This window comes from Pan paniscus, chromosome 1, assembly GCF_029289425.2.
Source record: "Pan paniscus chromosome 1, NHGRI_mPanPan1-v2.0_pri, whole genome shotgun sequence".
NCBI classification, from domain to species: domain Eukaryota; kingdom Metazoa; phylum Chordata; class Mammalia; order Primates; family Hominidae; genus Pan; species Pan paniscus.
The window spans coordinates 173001069-173028738 of record NC_073249.2 but is presented as its reverse complement, the minus strand read 5'-3'; the positions used below and the strand labels follow the sequence as shown (position 1 = coordinate 173028738).

General features: G+C 40.0%; 1 protein-coding gene and 1 non-coding gene across 6 annotated transcripts in view; one reads left to right on the top strand and one right to left on the bottom strand.

Moving 5' to 3' along the window:
* Positions 1 to 27670, bottom strand: part of NDC1 (NDC1 transmembrane nucleoporin) — a 72917-nt gene that overhangs the window by 40682 nt on the left and 4565 nt on the right. For all 5 annotated transcript variants that reach the window (XM_003815008.6, XM_008967883.5, XM_008967882.6 and 2 more), the window contains 7 exons: positions 25137 to 25238; positions 20636 to 20810; positions 18440 to 18578; positions 12527 to 12635; positions 3277 to 3328; positions 1238 to 1373; positions 11 to 103 (listed from right to left, as the gene is read on the bottom strand). In XM_003815008.6, coding sequence (XP_003815056.3) covers positions 11 to 103; positions 1238 to 1373; positions 3277 to 3328; positions 12527 to 12635; positions 18440 to 18578; positions 20636 to 20810; positions 25137 to 25238 — 806 coding nt within the window. The remainder of the gene's footprint in view (positions 1 to 10; positions 104 to 1237; positions 1374 to 3276; positions 3329 to 12526; positions 12636 to 18439; positions 18579 to 20635; positions 20811 to 25136; positions 25239 to 27670) is intronic.
* LOC112438312 (U6 spliceosomal RNA) lies at positions 3856 to 3959 on the top strand. The gene has a single exon (XR_003026766.1). It is a non-coding gene; the product is annotated as a U6 spliceosomal RNA (small nuclear RNA).

Sequence of the window (27670 nt, the reverse complement as noted above, 5' to 3'; positions counted from 1 at the left end):
GTTTGGATACCTTTATGATGGGGGGAGGATTGCTATTTAACACTTTTGGAAGGCACTCATCTGACCCTTCTGCAAATGGTGGTTGAACAGGAAACACATGAGCCTATCAAATAAATTAAAAACCAAAAATGATTATTTTCATGATCTTACATTCAATAAGCATGCACAAATTAAAACATAAAAACAGACAGCACAAGCAAACTGACATCTTTCGTGCTCCTTGCAAAGACAGGTTCAAGTTACATAAACCCAAACACACCATTTTTTTTAATGTTACTTTCCCAACTTTATTAGACTCTGGCTCTGAATAATAAAAACCAATTTCACAAACAAGGATTCTCTGAAGCCACTGAAGAATACAAACCTACAGAGATTGTAAAATAAAACAGAAACACTAATTTTCTAAGACAAACACTTGGATGATAAAAACAATGTAATTCTCAATCACTTAAAAAGATTTCTGTGGGAATTATCCAGAAGCTCACCTCAATTTCCAAAATCATTTCTTTAATATAAATTTTAAAACTTCCCTTCAGAAAACAAATATCTTGGCTGGGTGGAGTGGCTCACACCTGTAATCCCAGCACTTTAAGAGGCCGAGGACAGATCATTTTGAGGTCAGGAGTTCGGCACCAACCTGGCCAACATGGTGAAACCCTGTCTCTACTAAAATTCAAAAAAAATTAGCCGGGCATGGTGGCACACGCCTGTTGTCCCAGCTACTCAGGAAGCTGAGGTGGGAGAATCACTTGAACCCGGGAGGCAGACGTTGCAGTGAGCCGAGATCAGGCCACTGCCCTCCAGCCTGGGTGACAAAGCGAGACCCTATCTCAAAAAAAAAAAAAAAAAAAAAAAAAAACTTACTGCCACATATTTAAATATTTTAATAGTAGCTATGCCAATGACATGGAAAATTAATTTAAAATTCAAGTCCATTTAGTATGTACTCAGTAGAGAAATGGAAGCCCCCAGAAGACAACTAGGATGTCAATAAAGCATAGTGGCAGCCCATTCAGTTTAATCTCCAAAAATTAAGTGAATATCCACACTGTTCCTCTGAAAAAAATACCACATAAATGGTGGTTACAAATGATATGGCCCCAACAGTCTCAGAAGAGAGACCAAAAGCCAGCTTACGGAAATGGTTTTGCGTGTGCTGATCAGTGTGCTCTGCTAAAAATCAACTGTGCACTCCAAAACACAAAAGTATTAAGAAAAAATATTTTAAAAAACATACCTCTGTGGCATAGATTTTGAAGAGTATCCATGAGACATACCAAGTCGTCAGGAGAAAGACACCACACAGCCAGACATGGTAGAGTAACGAGAGATTTAAGAGGCCACTCACTGTATCAAGTGGCCTATGAACCTGCCTGTGAATGCAGAAATTACTATTAATCCTCTAGGAAAAATGCAATCTAAATATTAACACACTTAAGTCTCCACACTGAGACACAAATACTATTTCTAAATAACAATGTTGACAGACTCCTCTCCTTCAATACCTTTATAAAGCTCTTTCCCTAATACTGTCTTATGAGGTACATGAGGGAGCTTTAAGGGAAGAACAGACCTAAATCGGAGCTACAGTTTCTTGTGTTCAAAATCTTCACTGACTTTTACTACGAAGGAAGAATGAGCTAAGCCTATAAGCCTCACTACGAGCAGCTGGGGGAAAGTTTATTATTGTTGCTTTGTAGTCTAATACCTCAAAATCATTAAACATGACTAGTACTTCTCCTGGACCAGATTTCAGCTTTATCCTTATGCCCTATAAACCACAGATTCATAGTCGTTAAAAGCACATGCTACTAAACAATGTTAAAGCAATTTAAGACACTCTGTTAGACTGCTAAGTAAAGCTAATGCTGCCATCTTTCCAAAACTTTGACTAGATCAATTAGCAAAGTTATTATAATCCTACAACCAGCAATTGTGAAAACCAGGATTGGAACCTGACTCTGCCATTTCTAAGAGTTGTGATTAGGTAAATCACTCCACCTATCCCACCCGCGGTTTCCTCATCCATATAAGAGTGGCATAATATGTTCATTCTTCCTCTTAGTCCTATTACAATTTTTAAAACAGCTTACATTAGGAGTGGCCAGCACAGTGCTTGACATTCACTGGGGGAGTCAACCAATGATGAAGTTATTTTTAACTTCTAAGTAAACATTTTACTGAGGCCCTGACATAAATGAAGGACAGATTATCAGGCACTCAGCCATATACACAAAACATTTTTTGAGTGCAAGGAAGAAAAAAATATTGTTAAATTTCTATCAAACGCCATTATTATTTTTCTCTTTCCATTTCACCTAGTTTAAAATCTGGGCTAAAACAATAAATGACTCATAAATTTGGTTTCATACCTAGCAAGTAAGCAGAAGACAAAACTAAATTTTGCCTAGAAACTTTGAAAAGTGAGAAACTATAATATCTCTTAAATACCATGTATGTCAATATTCCCACTCCCTAAAACTGATATTAGTGAATTCCATATATGAAACAAAAACCCTCACAGTGGAATATACAATAAGAACAAACACTGAGAGAAACTGACTTTTATTCGGCAAATACAGATTAAACCTTTATGTGCAAAGTGCATAGAGGATTACTACAACAATATACAACCGTGCTGTCACTCGACTGCCACTTATGACCTTCAACTGATCACCTGACCTTGCTCAATTTTGGTTTCCTCTCATAGGCTAAATTAGAATAATGCCACAGCATTGGTATATATCATGAAACACCAGAGAAGGAATGATTGTTGGGGAGAAAAACGAAACAGAGGCCTGGTCCATGCAACTCGAGAAAGCCACTTTTGTATAGTATAAAAGCTGCATCTAAGAACAATTATCATTGCTTACTTCTGCGGAGAACTGGGTGAGTGGAGACAGAGGAGGAGACTTTTTCATTTTATACCCTATTATTATTATTTTCTTTTTGAGACACGGTCTCGCTCTATTGCCTAGGCTGGAGTGCAGTGGCACAATTATAGCTCACCGCATCCTTGAACTCCTGGGCTCAAGCGATCCTCCTGCCTCAACCTCCCAAGTAGCTGGGACTACAGGCAAGTACCACCAAGTCCTGCTAATTTTACCCTTTTATACACCTTTGGAATTTTAAACCATATAAACCATATGTATTCAAAAATGAATACAATTTTTAAAAAAATGTTAAAGGCAAAATCTAAACAAAGTATCTGGAAAATAGCAAACATCTAAAAGAATGGAAACAGAGTTAAAATTAGACTTTTTATGTATCACTTACTCATCTATGTGAAGGTTCATAGCAGTGCTAATCCAAGCTTTGGGAATATAGCCTGAAGGGAAAAAATACCAAGCTATGAACATAAAAAGTTATAAAACAAGTTTTAGTCAAGCTTTAGAATATAAGGTCAATGACATGGCCACACAGACACCAAGACCTCAGTCAAAATGTTAGACTTATTAGGAATGAGTAGGAAAAGACAGTACTTATTAACACAGGCAGTCTTTGCTTTGTACAGTTCTGATATATACACATTTCAGTTACCATGGTTTAGTTAAAAAATACCAGTCATCCAAAAATGCAGTTCAAACTCTAGTTACTGTGGTATATTAACTATAAGCGACTGCATATAGCACTTCTAACTTTTCAGGACACAAATCAATATGTAGATAACCGATGTGCATTATAATCTGTGACCCAATCCCATCAATTCTCTCAAAGTCTGTTGCTGATTGGTCACTTGGATCTGTTATTCAGTACAGACACAGACAGCAAAGCATGTAGTTGTGTTGCCTCCTTGTTTCCCACAATAAATCCAAATGATACTTTTAAAAAATGAATAGCTAAAACAGGAAAGTAGTGCTTGCTTCAGCAGCACATATACTAAAACTGGAATGATACAGAGATTAGCATGACCCCTGCGCAAGGATGACATGCAAATTCATGAAGCGTTCCATTAAAAAAAAAAATGGTTTTAATTAAAAAAAAAAGAAACTGGCAAAAAAAAAAAAATCAAAGTGCAACAAAGAAATGAAAAGTGATAATGCTGAAAATGAAATTTGAATTGAACATAAATGAAGTTATAGGAGAAAGAGCAAATCATGGAAATGATCATAGTCACGAAATTAGCCCAAATATACAACTCTAGAGGAACAACCAGGCTGACTGTATGTAGTAGGTCAATACATTGCAATGAGGCTGAGCATGATGGCTCATGCCTATAACCCCAGTACTCTGGGAGGCCAAGGTGGGAGGATCACTTGAAGCCAAGAGTTCAAGACTAGCCTGGGCAACATAGCAAGACCCCATCTCTAAAAGAAAAGAGACACTACTAATCATGATGGCAGATGGGTGGCAGGACTAGATTGCAGCTTCAAACAGGGCAGCTTGCAGATGCTTGTGTTGTGATTTTTAGCTCCAGATCGACTGCAAGAACAAACCAGCAATCACAAGAGGACCCACAGACCGTCTGAAGGAAGCAGACTGCTCCTGAGGACCCGGGAGACACCCCAAATACTGTGAGTGCCCCAACTGTGGAAGTGGAAAAGGAAGACCCTCCTCTTCTGAACACACAACCCCACTGGAGAAGCTGAAGGTCTGTTTGCGGGAGAAGTTTCTGACCTTACCTGGAGCTGAACCAATTTAGAGAGTCAAGCGAAATACAGGGGTAGAGGAAGCAGCAGAAAGGCCCTGGGAGCTTGCTGCACTCCCTAGCAGGCCATTCCTGCCTGGCACCACAGGGATCCATCAGAAGGGTGACCAGAGGAGCAGGGAGTAAAACTCCACAGGGAAAAGGAAATCTCCAGCTGAACTTTGTAACAATTTAAACGGGGCAAGAAGCCTCCTGGCCAGAACTTGGGGGAGAGGGCAAATCTAATGTGTAGACTCCACAGGCGGGGCAAGAACCAAGCTCTTTTCTCTCCCAGCTGGGAGGCAGGTAGCCCAGGGCAAGTTTTCAAGCCCATCTGGCCTTCCACCTGGAAACAGACTCAGGGCTGTTGCAGGGCGGTGGGAGTGAGACTGGCCCTTTGGTTTGCATGGGACCTGGGTGAGGCCTGTGACTGCCACTTTCCCTCACTTCTCTGACAGCCTGCATGACTCAGCAGAGGCAGCCATAATCCTCCTAGGCACACAACTCCAGTGACCTGGGAATCTAACCCCCATTCCCCACAGCAGCTGCAGCAAAAACTGACCCAGGAGAGTCTGAGCTCAGACTCGCCTATCCCCACCCCCACCTGACGGTCCTTCCCTACCCAAATACAAAGGACATATAATCTTGGGAGTTCTAGGGCCCCACCCACTGCCAGTCCCTCTCCACACTACTACAGCTGAGGTTTTCCGGAAAGCGCCACCTCCTGGCAGGAGGCCCAATCAGCACAAAAGTAGAGCATTAAACCATCAAAGCTAAGAACCCTCATGGAGTCCACTGCACCCCCTCACCACCTCCACTGGAACAGGCGCTGGTATCCATGGCTGAGAGACCCAGAAACAGTTCACATCACAGGACTCTGTGCAGACAACCCCCAGTATCAGCCCAGAGACAGGTAGACTCGCTGGGTGGCTAGACCCAGAAGAGAAACAACAATCACTGCAGTTCGGCTCACAGGAAGCCACATCCATAGGAAAAGGTGGAGAGTACTGCATCAAAGGAACACCTCGTGGGACAAAAGAATGTGAACAACAGCCTTCAGCCCTAGACCTTCCCTCTGACAGAGCCTACCCAAATGAGAAGGAACCAGAAAACCAACCCTGGTAATATGACTAAACAAGGCTCTTCAATACCCCCAAAAAATCACACTAGTTCACCAGTAATGGCTCCAAACCAAGAAGAAATCCCTGACTTAACCTGAAAAAGAATTCAGGAGGTTAGTTATTAGGCTAATCAGGGAGGGACCAGAGAAAGGCGAAGCCCAATGCAAGGAAATCCAAAAAATGATACAAGAAGTGAAGGGAGAAATATTCATAGAAATAGATAGCTTAAAGAAAAAACAATAAAAAATTCAGGAAACTTTGGATTCACTTTTAGAAATGCGAAATGCTCTGGAAAGTCTCAGCAATAGAATTTAACAAGTAGAAGAAATTCAGAGCTTGAAGACAAGATCTTCAAATTAACCCAATCCAACAAAGACAAAGAAAAAAAGGAGAATATGGACAAGGTCTCCAAGAAGTCTGGGATTATGTTAAACAACGAAACTTAAGAATAATCGATGTTCCTGAGGAAGAAGAGAATTCTAAATGCTTGCAAAACATATTCGGGGGAATAATCAAGGAAAACTTCCCTGGCCTTGCTAGACCTAGACATCCAAATACAAGAAGCACTAAAGAACACCTGAAAAATTCATCACAAAAAGATCTTTGCCTAGGCACACTGTCATCAGGTTATCCAAAGTTAAGACGAAGGAAAGGATCTTTAAGAGCTGTGAGATAGAAGCACCAGGTAACCTATAAAGGAAAACCTATCAGATTAACAGCAGATTTATCAGCAGAAACCCGACAAGCTAGAAGGGATTGGGGCCCTATCTTCAGCCTCCTCCAACAAAACAATTATCAGCCAGGAATTTTGTATCCAGCGAAACTAAGCATCATATATGAAGAAAACATACAGCCTTTTTCAGACAAATAAATGCTGAGAGAATTCGCCATTACCAAGCCACCATTACAAGAACTGCTAAAAGGAGCTCTAAATCTTGAAACAAATTCTGGAAACACATCAAAACAGAACCTCTTTAAAGCATAAATCAAACAGGACCTATAAAACAAAAATACATGTTGAAAAGCAAAAACAAAAAGCAAACAAACAAAGTACACAGGCAACAAAAAGCATGGTGAATTCGATGGTACCTAATATTTCAATACTAACATTGAATGTAAATGGCCTAAATCCTCCACTTAAAAGATACAGAACCGCAGAATGGATAAGAACTCACCAACTAACCATCTGCTGCCTTCAGGAGACTCACCTAACACACAAGGACCCACATAAACTTAAAGTAAAGGGGTGGAAAAAGGCATTTCATGCAAATGGACACTAAAAGCAAGCAGAGGTAGCTATTCTTATATCAGACAAAACAAATTTTAAAGCAACAGCAGTTAAAAGAGACAAAGAGGGACATTATATAATATTAAAAGGTCTCATCCAACAGGAAAATATCACAATCCCAAACATACATGCATCTAACATTGGAGCTCCCAAATTTATAAAACAATTACTAATAGACCTAAGAAATGAGATAAGATAGCAACACAATAGTGGGGGACTTCAATAATCCACTGACAACACTAGATAGGTTATGAGAACAGAAAGTCAACAAAAAAACAATGGATTTAAACTATACCTGGAACAAATGGACTTAACAGATAGATACAGAACATTTCATCCAACAGCCATAGAATACACATTCTATTCAACAGCACATGGAACTTTCTCCAAGATAGACCATATGATAGGCCATAAAACAAACCTCAATAAATTTAAGAAAACTGAAATTATATCAAGCACTCTCTCAGATCACAGTGGAATAAAACTAGAAATCAACTCCAAAAGAAACCTTCAGAACCATGCAAATACATGGCAATTAAATAATCTGCTCCTGAATGAGCACTGGGTCAAAAACGAAATCAAGATGGAAATTAAAAAATTTTTTGACTGGGTGCAGTGGCTCATGCCTGTAATCCCAGCACTTTGGGAGGCCGAGGCGGGTGGATCACGAGGTCAGGAGATCGAGACCATCCTGGCTAACACGGTGAAACCCCGTCTCTACTAAAAATACAAAAAAATGTAGCCGGGCATGGTGGCGGGCACCTGTAGTTCCAGCTACTCGGGAGGCTGAGGAAGGAGAATGGCGTGAACCCAGGAGGCGGAGCTTGCAGTGAATCAAGATCACGCCACCGCACTCCAGCCTGGGCAACGGAGCAAGACTCCATCTCAATAAATAAATGAATAAATAAATAAATAAAAAATAATTTTTTGAACTGAATGACAATAATGACACAACCTATCAAAACCTCTGGGATACAGTAAAGGTGGTGCTAAGAGGAAAGTTCATCGCCCTAAGCACCTACATCAAAAAGAATGAAAGAGCACAAACTGACATTCTAAGGTCACACCTCAAGGAACTACAGAAATAACAAATCAAACCCAAACCCAGCTGAAAAAAGGAAATAACTGAGATCAGAGCAGAACTAAATGAATTTGAAACAACAACAACAACAAAAATACAAAAGATAAATGAAAAAAAAAGCTGGTTCTTTGAAAAGATAAGTAAAACTGATAGACCATTAGCAAGATTAACCAAAAAAAGAAAAATCCAAATAACCTCACTAAGAAACAAAACAGGAGATACTACAACTGACACCACTGAAATACGAAAGATCGTTCACAACTACTATGAACAACACCTTTACGCACATAAACTACCAAACCTAGAAGAGACAGATAAATTCCTGGAAAAATACAACCTTCCTAGCTTAAATCAGGAAGAATCAGATACCCTGAACAGACCAATAACAAGCAGTGAGATTGAAATGGTAATTTTAAAATTACCAACAAAAAAAAGTCCAGGACCAGATGGATTCACAGCAGAATTCTAGCAGACATTCAAAGAAGAATTGGTACCAATCCTTTTGACACTATTGCACAAGATAAAGAAGGAACCCTCCCTAATTCATTTTATGAGGCCAGCATCACCCTAATACCAAAATCAGAAGGGACACAACCAAAAAAGAAAAACTACAGACTGTTATCCTTGATGAATATTGATGCTAAAATCCTTAACAAAATACTAGCTAACGGAATCCAACAACATATCAAAAAGATAATCCACCATGATCAAGTGGGTCTCATGCCAGGGATGCAGGGATGGTTTAACATACACAAGTCAATCAATGTGATACACCACATAAACAGAATTAAAAACAAAAATCACATGATCATCTCAACAGATGCAGAAAAAACATTCAACAAAATCCAGCATTCCTTTATGATTAAAATTCTCAGCAACATTGGCATACAAGGGCCATAACTTAATGTAATAAAAGCCATCTATGAGAACGCCACAGCCAACATAACACTGAGTGGGGAAAAGCTGAAAGCATTCCCTCTGAGAACTGGAACAGACAAGAATGCCCACTCTCACCACTCCTCTTCAACATAGTACTGGAAGTCCTAGCTAGAGCAATCAGACAAGAGAAAGAATTTAAAGGCATCCAAATCAGTAAAGAGGAAGTCAAACTGTCACTGTTTGCTGATGATATGATCATTTACCTTAAAAACCCTAAGGGTTCCTCCAAAAAGTTGCTAGAACTGATAAAAGAATTCAGCAAAGTTTCCAGCTACAAGATTAATGCACACAAATCAGTAGCTCTTCTATACACCAACAGTGACCAAGTGGAGAATCAAATCAAGAACTCAAACCCTTTTAGAATAGCTGCAAAAAAAATGAAATACTTAAGAGTATACCTAACCAAGGAGTCGAAAGATCTCTACAAGGAAAACTACAAAACACTGCTGAAAGAAATCAGGCAACACAAACAAATGGAAACACATCCCATGCTCATGTATGGGTAATTAATATTATGAAAATGACCATACTGCCAAAAGTAATCTAAAAATTCAACACAATCCCCATCAGAATACCACCGTCATTCTTCACAGAATTAGAAAAAACAATTCTTAAATTCATATGGAACCGAAAAAGAGCCCACATAGCCAAAGCAAGACCAGGCAAAAAGAACGAATCTGGAGGCATCACACTACCTGATTTCAAACTATACTATAAGGCCATAGTCACCAAAACAGAGTGGTACTGGTATGAAAATACGCACATAGACCAATGGAGCAGAATAGAGAACCCAGAAATAAACCCAAATACTTTCAGCCAACTGATCTTCGACAAAGCAAACAAAAACATAAAGTGGGGAAAGGACACCCTTTTCAACAAATGATGCTAGGATAATTGGCTAGCCACATGTAGAAGAATGAAACTGGATCCTCATCTCTCACCTTATACAAAAATCAACTCAAGATGGATTAAGGACTTAAACCTAAGACCTGAAACTATAAAAATTCTAGAAGATAACATTGAAAAAAACCCTTCTAGACATTGGCTTAGGCAAGGATTTCATGACCAAGAGCCCAAAAGCAAATGCAATAAAAACAACGATAAATAGCTGGGACCTAATTAAACTAAAGAGCTTTTGCATGGGGAAAAAAAAAAAAAAAACAGCAAAGTAAGCAGACAACCCACAGAGTGGGAGAAAATCTTTACAATCTATACATGTGACAAAGGACTAATATCCGGAATCTACAACAAACTCAAATCAGTAAGGAAAAAAACAAACAATCCCATCAAAAAGTGGGCTAAGGACATGAATAGACAATTCTCAAAAGAAGATATACAAATAGTCAATGACATAGAAAATGACAAATGGCAAATGACATATGAAAAAATGCTCAATATCACTAATGATCAGGGAAATGCAAATTAAAACCACAATGCAATACCACCTTACTCCTCCAAGAATGGCCATAATCAAAAAATCAAAAAACAGTAGATGTTGGCATGGATGCGGTCAACAAGGAACACTTCTACACTGCTTGTGGGAATGTAAACTAGTACAGCCACTATGGAAAACAGTGTGGAGATTCCTTAAAGAACTAAAAGTAGAACTACCATTTGATCCCGCAATCCCACTACCGCGTATCTACTCAGAGGAAAAGAAGTCATTATTCAAAAAGGATACTTGCACACACATATTTATAGCGGCACAATTCACAATAGCAAAATTGTGGAACCAACCCAAATGCCCATCAATCAACGAGTGGATAAAGAAACTGTGTATATATATATGATGGAATACTATGCACATAAAAAGGAATGAATTATCAGCATTTGCAGTGACCTGGATGAGACTGGAGACTATTATCCTAAGTGAAGTAACTCAGGAATGGAAAATCAAACATTGTATGTTCTCACTGATACGTGGGAGCTAAACTGAGGATGCAAAGGCATAAGAATAATACAATGGACTTTGGGGACTTGCAAGGAAGAGTGGGAGGGGGATGAGGGATAAAAGACTACAAATAAGGTGCAATGTATACTGCTTGGGTGACGGGTGCACCTAAATCTCACAAATTACCGCTAAAGAATTTACTCCTGTAACCAAATACCACCTGTACCCCAATAACTTATAGAAAGAAAGAAAGAAGAAATATAAAAGATAAACATGACAGTGAAGTATTTACAGAAGAATGACAATCATAAGAGCTATGTAGAAATGGACTATATAAACTACAAGTGAAAGAAATAAACAGGATGGCCTATACACAGTGAGAAGAATTTTATAAAATATATATCCATAGAAAATATAGTATCAGAAAAAGTTATACTCTGAAAATAGTATTTCTGAAGGTAGGATTTTGTTTAAATTATTACATGTTGCTAACAAGATTAATGTTTTCACCTTGCACTATTTGTGATACTAAATAATAAACTGCATTTTTGTGCTTAATATTCATGTTAATAAATTCCACAAGTTTCCCCTACCAACAAAATATTTACATTGTATTAGTATCAAGTTACAAATTATAAAAAGGAGTATGTCATTTCTAGATAGAGTGATGACCAAATGATGCACAGTATTTTTTCTTTCTTAAAAAAAGAATGCATTTGTTTTTAATTGTGGTAAAAAACCTATACATAAAATTTACCATCTTAGGCCGGGCGTGGTGGCTCATGCCTGTAATCCTAGCACTTTGGGAGGCAGAGGTGGGCAGATCACCTGAGGTCAAGAGTCCAAGACCAGCCTGGCCAACATGGTGAAACCCCATCTCTACTAAAAATACAAAAAATAGCCGGGTATGGTGGTGCACGCCTGGTAGTGGTCCCAGCTACTTGGGAAGCTGAGGCAGGAGAATCACTTGAACCCAAGAGGCAGAGGTTGCAGTGAGCCAAGATCGCGCCATTACACTCCAGCCTGGGTGACAGAGCATCAAAAAAAAAAAAAAAATTTACCATCTTAGCCATCTTTAAGTGTTCAATACAGTAGTGTTAACTATATGCACATTTTTGTGCAACAGATTTCTAGAACTTTTCATTTTGTAAAACTGAAACTCTATACCCACTGAACAACTCCACCCCTTCCCAACTCTCCAGCCTGACAACCACCATTCTGTTTTTTAAGAGTTTGACTATTTTAGATACCTCATATAAGTGGAATCATACAGTATTTGTCTTTTTGTGACTGGCTTATTTCACTTAGCATAATGTCCTCAAGGTTTATTCAAGCTGTAGTACATAACAAGATTTCCTTTTTTGAAGGCTAAATAAGATTTCGTTATAGGCATATGTCACATTTTCTTCAACAATATTTTCCTAAATACATTCTCTTTGACAATTTAAACAATGAATCAGTTGAGCTAATCACATACCTATAACTGTAGAAAACACAAAAACACAAGAATGACTTTGTAACTGACATTTTCTGGGCTATGAGATAATATATCACTGTATCAAAAAGCAGAAATTCTTACCAAGAAAATAATATAAAATGCAGAAATTTCTAACCAGGAACAGTGATTCCACACAACTGTGTTTAACTAATAAGAGCAGAGATCTCCTAAAACGCAAGAACTTGTATTGCTGTGGGGAAAAAAAAAAGAATCAAATGACACATCCAAATCAAATGATACACTCAACATCATCTTAAAGCAAGCACTTAACTGTAACAGTCTACATAGAAAACATAATTATTGTATAAGAAGACAAAGAGTACTGCGGAAGCAAAAACATCAACTATTTCAGATGTTAAAAAAATTAATATTTATATTATTCAACATCTCACTGATACAAAATCAGAAATAAGAAAATTAACCATATCAATCCATACTTGGTACTAAGCACTATGGAGATGAAGAAAGTACAAGAAACACAGTAACAACAGCAGCTAACATTTTTATGTTGCTTACCATGTACCAGGTACTGTCTGTCCTAAGCACTTTACATATTTGAATTCATTTAAACCTCATAAGAACTCTATAAGGGAGTTTTTACTACTACCCTCATCTTAGAGATGAAGAAAACAAGGCACAGAGAGATTAAATAACAACCAATGTTATCAACCAGCAAAAGGAAAATCTGAGCTATCAATTCAGGTAGGCTGGCTTCAGAGCCTCCAATCTTAAAGATGATGCATACTGCCTTTGCACTAAATTTTTTAAAATGCTGTTTGCAAAAAAATGGGAGGCAGTGAAGAAGACACTAGCCTAGGAATCAAGAATTGTGAGTTCTAGTGCTCCCTCTTTCTGTACTCAGTAAGTCATGCCTCCTCTCTAATTATGTGAAAGACAAGAAAGCTGAACCAGCTAAATAGTTCCTTAGTGGGAACCTGAAAATTCTAATGATCTAAGACAGGGGTGCCTTATCTTTTGGCTTCCCTGGGCCACACTGAAAGAAGAATTGTCTTGGGTGACACATAAAATACACTAATGATAGCTGATGAGCTTAAAAAAAAGAAAAGAAAAGAAAAAGGGCTGGGTGCGGTGGCTCACACCTGTAATCCTAGCACTTTGGGAGGCCTGAGGCAGGTGTGTCACTTGAGGTCAGGGGTTCATAACCAGCCTGACCAATGTGGTGAAACCCCGTCTCTACTACAAATACAAAAATTAGCCAGGTGTGGTGGCACATGCCTGTAATCCCAGCTACTCGGGAGGCTGACGCAGGAGAATCACTTGAACCCAGGAGGCAGACGTTGCAGTAAGCCAAGACTGCACCACTGCACTCCAGCCTGGGCAACAGAGTGAGACTCTGTCTCAAAAAAAAACAAAAAGAAAGAAAACAAAATCGCAAAAAAAAATCTCATAATGTTTAAAGAAAGTTTATGAATTTGTGTTGGGCCACAGGTTGGACAAGCTTGATCTAAGAAAAAGGAATCAAATAAGAAAAAAAAATCGGGGAGTGGGGAGGGATAGCATTAGGAGATATACCTAATGTTAAATGACGAGTTAATGGGTACAGCACACCAACATGGCACATGTATACATATGTAACAAACCTGCACGTTGTGCACATGTACCCTAAAACTTAAAGTATTAAAAAAAAAAAGTCTTTTCTTGAAAAAACTACACGTTTTCTGAAACAAAGGTTGTCTACCTCTCTCTCCTTCTCAGTCTCTGCCCCTAAAATACCAATGGAAAACAAGATAAATGATTAGAAGGAATCTAAGGAAAAAGAAAAAAATAAAAGATGTACTTCTCTCTCTTTTTTTTTTTTTTTTTTTTTTTGGAGCTAAGAGTCTTGCTCTGCCTCCCAGACTCAAGTGAAGTGGTGCCATCTCAGCTCACTGCTACCTCTACCTCCCAGGTTCAAGCAATTCTTGTGCCTCAGCCTCCTGAGTAGCTAGGACTATAGGCACGCCACGCCTGGCTAATTTTTATATTTTCAGTAGAGATGGGGTTTTGCCATATTGCCCAGGCTGCTCTCAAACTCCTGAGCTCAGGCAATCTGCCCACCTTGACCTCCCAAAGTGCTAGGATTACAGGCATGAGCCACTGCACCCAGCCCTGGTCTTCTTTTATGCTTATATTACAACTGATTCTTCCTTAAGGAATTTCAGAAGCTGAAGAACAGCAAATAATTATAGTATTGAGAAACTATATCTTCATATTATGAATGGAGATGCCTACAGTATCTTACAAAAAGCAGCCCAGGCCAGGTGCAGTGGCTCATGCCTGTAATCCCAAAACTTTGGGAGGACAAGGTGGGCAGATCACTTGAGGTCGGGAGTTCGAGACCAGCCTGGCCATCATGGCAAAGCCCCGTCTCTACTAAAAATACAAAAATAATATATGTAAGATAAGGCACGGTGGCAGGCGCCTGCAATCCCAGCTCTTTGGAAGGCTGAGCTGGGAGGACTGCTTGAACCTGAGAGTTCAAGTTGCAGTGAGCCGAGACTGCGCCACTGCGCTCCAGCCTAGGTGACAGAGCGAGACTGTCTCAAAAAGAAAACAAACAAACAAAAAGTAGCCCATATAAATACTTGGTCACTAATCATATTGCTTCAATTATATTGGTCTGTTCAAATATTTTCAAAGTACAAGATGTGGAATTGCACTATTCTGTGTAGCCACTGGGTGCTACCACCACCACACACCTGCCCCAATAAAAACGCCATAGTTCCTATGCTATTCCTACTACAGCTTTCACCTCAACCATTCTTCACAAAGGTTCAGAGAGGCTAGGGAAGCAGGTCGACATTTCAGCAGACAGGCAGAAAACACCATTTCCCCCACCTCTTGCTCCCATGCTGAAGTGTTTTTCAATTCTCTGTTGGATTTCTTCTGTGATGTAGCTATGAACTACCCTTCACTAAATATTTACTGTGTGCCAGGCACTATGCTAAATGCTCTATAAATGTAATACTTTCAACAGTCTTGTTGGCACAGTTTGTCTTGATGTCCATTTCTTTGTGCCCTACTTCATACTAACGGTCTGCTTTTCCCTATGGGTCCATCATTAAGAATTATTTTTGTTCCTGTTCTTTTTTGGTTGGGTGATTTTGTTTTCATCTTTTTTATTATTTGTATTTTTTACACTCCTGGTAACTCACAGAACAAAGAATTTGATAAAGGCAATAGAACTGGTTTTAGTAGTGTAGGCAAGTTTAAAGAAAAAACTAATGGACTAATGGCAAATTGGTTAAAATTAGTAGATCTTTAAAAAGCCTTAATTTTTCTACAAAAATTAGTTGGGCGTGGTAGCGCACGCCTATAGTCCCAGCTACTCATGAGGCTGAGGCAGAAGAATTACTTGAACCTGGGAGGCGGAGGTTGCAGTGAGCCGAGACTGTGCCACTGCACTCCGGCCTGGGCGACAAGAGCAAAACTCCATCTCAAAAAAAAGCCTTAAATTTTCATAATTACATGAAAAAAGTAGTTACCGAATAATATATATAAGATAAAACCACTTATATAAACCCCACTTCACAAAATATATAATGTTATAGGTACATACATGTAAATGTACACTAAACGGTCTAGAAGAATCTAAATCTTCAGCATATTTTTGAGAGTTGTAGCTACCTTTTCCTGTTGTACTAAAATTTTACAAATTTTGACAGTACATGGTAGAAACAATAATTTATCAGCATTGTCAACTATCAGACTTCTATGTGCACTCTACTGCACATCTGTGGTGTTAAATACATGGTCATTTTCAACTGGGGACCAGGGAGGTCCAGCAAGGTATTGTGGGGCATCTCATTTTTCCCTAACACTTTCTTTTATTTTTAATATTCTTAATTTTGTTAGAATCAAAGATGATTTATTATGGACATTTCTGTATAAGATTTTGGAGTTTTTCTCCTTGTGAAATTTTGAGGTAGCCAAGTTGACATCCTGCTTTTAATTCATCTTCACAAGATATGAAGAATTTCTAGATAGGACTTTTTTTTCATACACTCAGATTGCAGGGAGGTAAGGGCCAGATCCTTTTCAGTGGGCACCATCTCCCTGCTGTGTGTGTATTTTCATTATTAGCTTGTTCTCATGGATGCAACAGGCATGTGAAAACTTTCTTTTTTCTTTCTTTCTCTTCTTTTTTTAAAGAGATAGGGTCTCAGCCAGGCATAGTGGCTCATGCCTGTATTCCGAGGTGGGTATATCGTTTGAGTCCAGGAGTTCCAGAACAGCTTGGGCAATGTAGCTAGACCCCACTCTACAAAAAATACAAAAAGTAGCCAAGCTTGGTGGTGCATGCCAGTAGCCCCAGCTACTCAGGAGGACTGAGGTAGGAGGACTGTTCGAGCCGGGAGGTCAAAGCTGCAGTGAGCGGTGATCGTGCCACTGCGCTCCAGCCTGAGTGACAGAGCAAGACCCTTTCTCGAAAAAAAAAAAGAAAGAAAAAAGAAAAAGAAATTTAAAAAGAGAGAGAAGAGAGACACGGTCTAGCCATGTTGCCCAGACTGGTCTCAAAGTCCTGGGCTTAAGAAATCCTCCCACCTCAGCCTCCCAAAGTGCTTGGATTACAGGCACAAGCCAATGTGCCCAGCCAAAAACTTTAGTTAATCCAACACATTCTTATATATTATACTCTTATAATAATATACCATTTGTTTACATATCCCTCCCTCCCCACCAGACTGAGCCCTAGTGGGAGGGAGGCTAGTTCTAACATTTTTGCTCCAATGCCCAGTCTTCAGCCTGCCAGGGCATGAATGAAGCAAGTAATAGAATTGTGCGAATGAGGAGCAGCAGAAACAGGCTGGGAAGAGCCCTGATGCATCTGTGAGACATCTCAGCCACCTTTCCCTCTCCTGCCACAGGAGTGCTTCTCAGTTCCAGGAATGACTCCTACCAGATTACATTTTTAAGACCTAACTGAAAGGTAGTTTATACTCTACCACTCAAACCAGCTGAAACTGTTTTATTTATACAAACTTTGCCTTGTTCTGAAAATGATAGGAGACAGTAAGTGATATATTCTAAAATTACTTGCACATCCCCAAACTCACAAGGTTCTAAGTTCAAAAAGAAGCTAGCAGGCCAGCCACGATGGCTCACACCTGTAATCCCAGCACTTTGGGAGATCAACACAGGCAGATAGCTTGAGCCCAGGAGCTCGAGACCAGCCTGGGCAACATGGAGAAACCCCATCTCTACAAAAAATACAAAAATTAGCCAGGCACAGTGGTGCACACCTGTAGACCCAGATACTTGGGCAGACTGAGGTGGGAGGATGGCTTGAGCCAGCAGGTGACGCTGCAGTGAACCGTGACCACGCCACTGCACTCCAGCCTGGGTGACAGAGTGAGACTCTGTCTCAAAAAAGAAAAAAAAAGCAGCGGCTGGGCGTGGTGGCTCATGCCTGTAATCCCAGCACTTTGGGAGGCCGAGGTGGGTGGATTACTTGAGGTCAGGAGTTCAAGACCACCCTGGCCAATATGGTGAAACCCCGTCTCTACTAAAAATACAAAAATTAACTGGGCGTGATGGCATGTGGAGGCTGAGGCAGGAGAATTGCTTGAACCCAGGAGGCGGAGGTTGCAGTGAGCCGAGATTGCGCCATTGCACTCCAGCCTGGGCAAAGAAGCGAGACTCTGTCTCCAAAAAAAAAGAAGCTACACAGAGTACTTTGCATGAATGTCATCATCATCTTCCCCAAACCCTGCTGGGTCACAGCAAGTGCCACTACCTAGCAGGGAGGGAAACAGTGTAGCAAAGAGGTATTCTGAGATTGGCAACAGGAAAAGGTAGCTACAACTCTCAAAAATATGCTGAAGTCTCATGAAGACAAATCTCTTCTCGCTAAATGGCATTTTGAGGATTTCAGTTCTAAGTGTTGGTTATCAAATCTTGAATGAATCAGATAAATCCAGTTATATACATATGCAGCAAGGCAATTTTACCTCAGCCAAATTTTGACATCAAGTAATGCTCAAATGATCTTACCTGTATGATGGGAAATGGAAGATAGTTCATGTTGTTAACAAAATACAGGAGGCTATAGCTATAGCCCATAAATGCTCCAGCCAGTAGGAAAAAAAGATGATATTCATTTAAGCAGGTTTGCGCAGCAGGGCTACCAAAGCTGAAGGGAAAAAATTAAGTTATTAATTCAACAGTCAGGGACATGTATCACTGTTTTAGGCTCAATGTTTACTGAAGGCAAAGCTTAATTACTTTAATGACTTAAGAAATGTCCCAAATTCTAACAAGATGGCTCGTTTTCAGTAAGTGTGAACAAGATTAACAAAACCTTTTTTCCTGAATCATGAGACTCTGATCTTTAATTAATTCTACCTCTGTTCCCCTGGAAATCTGATATGATTAAGTATATCTACTATAATAATAAGCAGTATTGCTTACAAGTGTCTGGGCTGACAGCAACTGTAAATAAGTTATATATACCTGATAGAGATGCCATAACATTGGGTTTGTGTTCTCTCTTTAAAACTGAGTATTCCCTCATGGGGATCCTGTGCCCATAAAATTGCTACAAGAGATACTACTGGATTTTGTGGGGCACAAGGCCTTTAAAGCAGATAGAGTCCCATACATGTCTGATACTGATTTTTTTTCCTTCTTGTACCTGAGTTGTATCCACAGACAAGACTGCAGCTCCCAGGTGGCTATGGGACTTATCATCTGTTTGAACTGCCTGAAGGACTCCTGCTGAAGAGGAACTCCTGATGCTTCCCAAATCTAAGAGGATCCCCCTGCTGGACACTGCTTTAAGCCACTACCCTATCATTTTACAATAGCTTTAATTATAAGCATAAGATCTATTTGGTAAACAACAAGCTCTCAAACTCCTTTGAGAGTTTCTTGAGAATCTCTATGATCTATGAGATATCTGGGGGTATACAGAGCCAACATCATAATTCAGTAGAACTCAATTTTTAATAGAGGCACACTGGTTGTAGGCCTGCCCCACCATCTAACTCCATGAGAGGTAAGACTCAAGGTTAACTGTTATCTGAACTCCGAGTTACAAAATGATGAAGATTAGTTTTGTTAAAGATTCTGACTGTGAAATCATCAGGAAATGTATTTGTAATAGGCATTATAATGTCTTCAACGACTTGTAGCTTACTGCTGCCTTCTGCTCCCTGGAACTTCACTGCCACCTCCATTAGGAGGAGAAGTGCAAAAAGGAATTCAAGACTCATCCATGGTGAGCATTTGGGATTTCCTTTTTCATAGTAGTCCTGTACTCACAGTCTTTTATCATTTAATGTTTATCAACAAGACAGTTTTTACCAAAGAAAGCCTATGATATTAAGGAGGAAAAAACAACCTGCCTTATATAATAGTAGCTAGAGGCAAAAAGAAAATCAAGTATTCAGTAGTAATAATGTAACACTGTTTTAAAGTCAGTGGAAAATAGAGAACTTAAGATCACTCCAATCATCTTTGTTTAAAAAAAAAACAACAAAAAACAAGGTCTCACTATGCTGCCCAGGCTGGAGTGCAGGAGCTATTCACAGGCATAATCATAGGGCACTGCAGCCTCTAATTCCTGAGCTCAAGGGATCCTCCAGCCTCAGCCTGCCAAGCAGTGGGACTACAGGCGCATGCCACCACTCCCGGCTTCCAGTAATCTTTTTTAATTTTTAAAGTCAGAATATCAATTTGCAATTAGTATCAATGCCATGTGTTCAAGAACTATACAAGTTTCAAAATTATAAGAGCACTCTATAAAAGGCAGTTATAATTTTTAAAAATTTTTCTTCATTCTTTCCATACTACCCTTCCTTCAAACTCCAACCAAATGCTACCTCTTCCAAGAACATGTGTGGATCCCTCTTGTTTTCTGAACCTCCACAGGTTTTGTCTGCACATCTCACTTTCTTCATCCTATTACATCCCTCTGCATCCATGTCTTTCTCTATTGTTCTCAACTCTCAAAGAGCTTATAGTCTATGTTTGAGTCACTCTCATAAATCGCATAGCACCTTGCACATAATAAATTTTTTTAATTGCTGAAATCAATAAACACAAAATATTAAAAACACTTGATATATGCAAAAAGCACCTTTTGCAGAAGTCTGGAAAGCAAAGAATACTCATAGGATTAACCTATATAGGTCACCTTTGGCTTAGTAAGTAAATGAGATTCCTAAGGAAATATATATTTAATATTACCTGTTAGTACCAGTGCAGGGAACCACAAGAAAACTGTACTGGCCCTGGGTTATCACTGCAGCACACCAGGCCATCACCATTCCCATTGCAGCATGAATAAATGAGTGCATGAGTTGCTGAGGATGAATGATCTTCCCTATCAGAGCTAGTCTGGAGCAAGGAATAGAAGGCACAACTGCAAAGGAAACACATTACTGTGGCTTTATAACCTACAGCACATGCAGTTAGAGGATCTAAACTATCCCCTCTCATCCTTGCACAAATGCTCCAAAGGCAGAGAGAAATCCACAGTCAACGCAAATACAATACAGAAAAATTTAAAGTTAAAAATTCTAAGTTAAAAAAATTTGAGGAAAGCATGAATAAACAGACACAAAAAAAATCCAAAGAATCTAGAGATGAAACCTAAGGACAGCATGATCAACATTTTTCATTAAAATTTCCTAATAGTTCCAATAGTGCCTATCCTAGTATTCTCCTAAGCACCATAAAAGAATAATGATTTTTTTTTTCATATATGGACTACTGTAATGGTCTTGCAGTGTGGGAGAGTGACTGGGTTCAGCTCCTGAATACTGACTTTTTATTTATTTATTTATTTATTTTATTTTATTTTATTTATTTTTGAGACGGAGTTTCGCTCTTGTTGCCCAGGCTGGAGTGCAGTGGCGCAATCTTGGCTCACTGCAACCTCTGCCTCCTGGATTCAAGCGATTCTCCTGCCTCAGCCTCCCAAGTAGCTGGGATTACGGGTGCCTGCCACCATGCCTGGCTAGTTTTTGTATTTTTAGTAGAGATGGGGTTTCACCATGTTGGTCAGGCTGGTCTCAAACTCCTGACCTCAGGTGATCCACCCACCTTGGCCTCCCAAAGTGTTGGGATTACAGGCATGAGCCACCATGCCTGGCCTACTTTTTAAAAAGAACTCCTGCCATCAGCATTTGAAACTGTCAATATATAATCCACTTACGAAAAATAAACCATAAAGTAGGTAAATACTGACAACATAAATGCTAAGATAAATGCTTATATAAGGATTTTTAATACCCTTCAGACAATCCAAAAACATTTTCTGCAAATGAGCTAGGGAGGCAAGTATGGGTAGGACATGAGGGATGTTTACCTTTGGAAACAGCTAGCCTAGGGTTCCCTGATCTATCTACGTAGGTATTTTGCTCTTACTATACTCAAAGTAAAGAGATGGCAGGAGGTAGAAAATTAAGTATGAAGGGACAAGTTTCAGGTGCTTTATACTTTGAGGAAGAGGCTCCTATCACCTCTCCCTCCCAACCAGAAATGCCCACAAGGTCCTACTGACTGTGCAACTAACTTATAACACTCTAAATATACCAAACCCTCTCATGTCACTAAGCCTTTTTATATGCTATACCTTCTCTCTAGAACATCATTTTCCTTCTTCGTCTACTTAATTCAACTCATCCTGCAAGGCTTGGTTTAAGGATCATCTCCTCAAGTTCCCCCATGCTGGGGCAAGTGGTGCTCCTATACAAGCTCTTACCATCCAATGTACTGTAATCAAATATGCTTCATGTTTACTGTCTCTCCATTAATCACGATCTCTGGAGAAAGATGGGACCTATCATTTCTCTTTTCTCCCCACACAATGCATGGCATATAGTAAATGCATAAGGGATGGTTACTGAAGGAATGAGCCAAAGTGAATAGTCAGGCTTTAAGAAGGACTGGCTGGGGACCCCTCAACTGACATATTACATACAGAAGATGACCCAAGCATATGGGAGAGTATGAAAGAACACTCTGTTTAAGTGTGGCTGTAAGCCAAGGAGTTTCGAATAGGGCTTGCATGGAAAAAGCTTACTAGTCAATAGTGAGGAATTAAGAAAGCAGGCTGGGTGCAGTAGCTCATGCCTGTAATCCCAGCACTTTGGGAGGCCAAGGTGGGCAGATCGTGAGTTCAGGAGTTTGAGACCAGCCTGGCCAATATGGTGAAACCCCATCTCTACTAAAAATACAAAAAATAGCCGGGCGAGGTGGCAGGCAACTGTAATCCCAGCTACTCAGGAGGTTAAGGCAGGAGAATCACTTGAACCCGGGAGGCAGAGGCGGCAGCGAGCCAAGACCATACCACTGCACTCCAGCCTGGGCAACAGAGCGAGACTCCATCTCAAAAAAAAAAGAAAGAAAGAAAGCGAGGCTGGGCCCAGTGGCTCACACCTGTAATCACAGCACTTTGGGAGGTCAAGGCAAGCGGATCACTTGAGGTCAGGAGTTCGAGACCAGCCTGACCAACGTGGTGAAACCCCGTCTCTACTAAAAATACAAAAATTAGCCAGGCATGGTGGCATACGCCTGTAATCCCAGCTACTCAGGCGGCTGAGGCAGAAGAATTGCTTGCACCTGGGAGGTGGAGGTTGCCTAGTGAGCCGAGATCGTGCCACTGCACTCTAGCCTGGGCGACAAAGCTGGACTCCATCTTGGAGACCAAAAACAGAAAGCAAGCAAGGGAAAAGGATACGTATTGTAACATCCAAAGTCAGAATTTGAAATTTTACGCCAGATTTTACAAGGAAGTATTGAAGAACTAAAAAGGAAAATGATGTAGGCTGGGCGCGGTGGCTCACGCTTGTAATCCCAACACTTTGGAAGGCCGAGGCAGGCCGATCACCTGAGGTCAGGAGTTTGAGACCTGCCTGACCAACATGGAGAAATCCCGTCTCTACTAAAAATAGAAAAAATTAGCCAGGTGTGGTGGTGCCTGCCTGTAATCCCAGCTACTCAGGAGGCTGAGGTAGGAGAATCGCTTGAAACTGGGAGGCAGAGGTTGCAGTGAGCCGAGATCACGCCATTGCACTCCAGCCTGGGCAACAAGAGTGAAACTCCGTCTCAAAAAAAAAAAAATTCCTCCCGGTCTGAGTATTCTATGATCCCACTGCATCTGTTTCTCTCAAAAAAAAAATAAATAGGCCAAGCATGGTGGCTCATGCCTGTAATCCCAGCACTTTGGAAGGCCAAGGCAGGCCGATCACGAGGTGAGGAGATTGAGACCATCCTGGCTAACATGGTGAAACCCCGTCTCTACTAAAAATACAAAAACAAAATTAGCCAGGCATGGTGGCGGATGCCTGTAGTCCCAGCTACTTGGTAGGCTGAGGCGGGAGAATGGCGTGAACCTGGGAGGCGGAGCTTGCAGTGAGCCGAAATCGCGCCACTGCACTCCAGCCTGGGCGACAGAGCAAGACTCCGTCTCAAAAATAATAATAATAATAAAATAAATAAATAAACAGAATATTCATATAATCAATGAAATGTAAAATCTAAAACATGACATTATGATAAACTAATTTAAGTTTTAGACATGTTAGCACATATGGAACATGTACATTTAAAAAATTTTTTTTAAGTTTAAAAAAAAGGAAAATGGGCTGGGTGCAGTGGCTCACGCCTGTGATCCCAGCACTTGAGAGGCCGAGGGCAGATCACAAGGTCAAGAGATCAAGACCATCCTGGCCAACATGGTGAAACCCCCTCTCTTCTAAAAATACAAAAATTAGCCAGGCGTGGTGGCACATGCCTGTAATCCCAGCTGCTTGGGAGGCTGAGGCAGGAGAATCACTTGAACCCAGGAGGCAGAGATTGCAGTAAGCTGAGATCGCACCACTGCACTCTAGCCTGGCGACAGAGCGAGACTCTGTCTCAAAAAAAAAAAAAGGAAAATGATGTTATAGTAAAAAAATAAGTGTCAGGAAAAGCTTCTTATTGTATCTTTTTTTCCTTATGTGAATCTGCCACAACTTGTATCTTAAAGGCAGTCTCAAGGAATCTGAAAAGGCAGAAAGAATATGAAGAGAAACAGAAAAATTAAAAGCTCTGGAATCCAGCAGGTGATTCTCCAAGGCAAAACATAAGTTTTTTTTTAATCACAGTATTATAGATTATTATATTTGAAAAAAAAACTTAGAAATCACCTGGTCTTCCCTATAAAGGAATTCTTTTCATAATGTATCTGCTAAATCACAGCTTTAATACTAGTTATGAACTATTAAAAGGTCTAAATTTTTTTATTGTGGTAAAATAATAAAATTCACTATTCGAACCATTTTTAGGTACACAGTTCTGTGGCATAAGTACACTCATATTGTTGTACAACCATTACCACCATCCAGCTCCCAAACTTTTCCATCTTCCACAACTCTACCCATTAAACAGCAATTCTCCACTCCCCCTCCCCCAGCGCCTGGTAACCAGCATTCTACTTTCTTTCTCTATGAATTTGAGTACTCCAGATACCTCGTATAAGTAGAATCATATAATATTTGTCCTAAAAAGTCTAAATATATTTTTAAAACAGAAACTAGCACCCAAATAAATTTTAAGGTACAACATTCGAAGCATATGATTCTGTACACATTTTTAAATTTTTGACACGAAACACATCACATTCACATATAAAATGTACTAAGTCTTGCCTTAGTTAAATAAATTTGCATATTTCTAAGAAGGTTAACATTTGAAAACTCACCTGCATAGAACTCCACATTGAAAATACTTATTATTATTATTACCACTGACAGCAGCAGGAAGTAAAAGATTACATAGGAACTATACAGGTCACTGAAAGAATCTAAAACACAAGAGAGATGAATTAGTAAAGGTTATTCAGTCATGTAGTCACGTTCAGGACACTGCAATATAAAAAGAGCTTGAACCACAATTGTCATTAATTTTAAAGGTTATCTTTTCTTCAAGAATTTAATTGTACACCACTGACAGGTTCAATGAGATATCAACTCAAGAACTACAGTGTGGGCTGGGCATGGGGGGATCACTAAGCCAGGGAGCTCAAGACTATCCTGGGCACATGACAAAACCCTATCTCTACAAAAATACAAAGATAGCCAGGTGTGGTGGTGCACACCTGCAGTCTCTAGCTACTCGGGAGGCTGAAGTGGGAAGATCACTTGAGCCTGGGAGTTTGAGGCTGCAGTGAGCAGTGATCATGCCACTGCACTCCAGCCTAGGCAACAGAGAAAGACCTTGTTTCAAAAACAAAGGGGGGAAAAAAAAAGGAGTTACAGTGTGAGTTATTCGTACCTGGCCCCAGGTACTTTAAAATTATACTAGAATTTCTTAAATGACCCAGTTAACATCAGACAAAACACTAGAACATGGCAAAACTTTCTTTCTTTCTTTTCTCTGTCTTTCTTTCTTTCAAGACAGAGTATTGCTCTGTTGCCCAGGCTGGAGTGTAGTGGCTCGATCTTGGCTCACTGCAACCTCCGCCTCCTGGGTTCAAGTAATTCTCCTGCCTCAGCCTTCCAGTAGCTGGGATTACAGATGCCCGCCATGGCTATTTTTTGGGTTCTCACTATGTTGTCAAGGCTGGTCTCAAACTCCTGACCTCAAGTAATTCACCCACCTCGGCCTCCCAAAATGCTGGGATTACAGGTATGAGCCATCACACCCAGCCACGCATATGCAAATATTTAATCATGTGAAAGAGAAGTATCATCTTTAGTAATATACCAACAAAGTTTTTTCTTAAAATATAAAGAATACTTTTCAGATCTCTTCTTCATAAATGCAATTACCTCATATAGCTAAAGTAACATTTTTGGAAATAGAATAAGCCATACATTACATCATCTAAACGAGCGGAACTCAAAAACAAAAAAATCAGGATGCCCCCATGAAATACTAATACATTCACATTTTAGAGTAGTTCAACAATCGATATTCCATCTCAAAGTTTAAAATATATATATAATGCCTAAAAATATGAACAAATGAAATAAAAATAAGAACATGTTTGCTAAGACTTAAAAATTAACCACTTATTTTTAAAAGTACAATTCATTGACCTAAATTTTTTTTTTTTGAGATGGAGTCTCACTCTGTCACCCAGGCTGGAGTGAAGTGGCGTGATCTCAGCTCACTGCAGCCTCCACCCCCCACTCCCCCTTTAAGCAATTCTCCTGCCTCAGCCTCCCGAGTAGCTGGGACTACAGGTGCATGCCACCACACCCAGGCTGGTCGTAAACTCCTGAGCTCAGGCAATCCGCCCGCCTCAGCCTCCCAAAGTGCTGGGATTACAGGGGTGAGCCACCACACTCGGCGCATTGACCTAAATTAATGAGGAATATTTACTAAGCATCTACAATTAAATCCAAGCTTCTGATGAGGAAAATGGCATAAATCAAATCCAACCTGCAGAGAAAGTGTGATGAGGATTAAAAAACCTCTGGCCATGAAATGGCAAAAAGTTTTTGTCCCCAGTGCCAATTGTGAACAATTGGTAATGGCTCTCAAATACAAGATTGAGTACTGTGAGGTTGCCACCAGAGAGCCATGATCAGTGAGTGAAGCAGACACAGGTAAGGTGGCTATAGAAATATTTGCTATGCCTGTGCTGGCTTATGGCTTAATTTCACCTGACCAGTGGGACCTATCGAAAAAGTGATGGACGTACGTCAACAAGAAACTTAACACCAGTATCTCCAAAGGTCATGGGTAAACAGTCCAACTCCTCGAAAACTGGCATTTTCTTGTGAAAAACGAAATTAAAAACTCAACTTCCCACTTTACAAGGCAAAAGAAAGACCAATTTTCAATCCTAAATCAGTTACTCACTAGCTGGGTGTCTCTGCATGGATTATTTAACCTGAATCTCAGTTATCCCATTTATAAAGTAGAAAGTACCTCTTAACTACACAGTTACAGGAAGGATAAGAAGTAATATATGTAAGGAGCTGGCACATGGTAAACAGGCAATAATGGGTAGTTATTAACAGAAAACAAGTTAATTTTAATACATTTAGTAATTTTATTTAGTCTCTAAGGAATTTAAGGAACATTTTAGGCCAGGTGTGGTGGCTCACACCTGTAATCCCAGCACTTCGGGAGGCTGAGGCAGGTGGATTGCTTGAAGTCAGGAGCTCAAGACCAGCCTGGGCAACGTGGCGAAACCCCGTATCTACTAAAAATACAAAAATCAGCCGGGCGTGGTGGCGCGTGCCTGTAATCCCAGCCACTCAACAGGCTGAGGCACAAGAATTG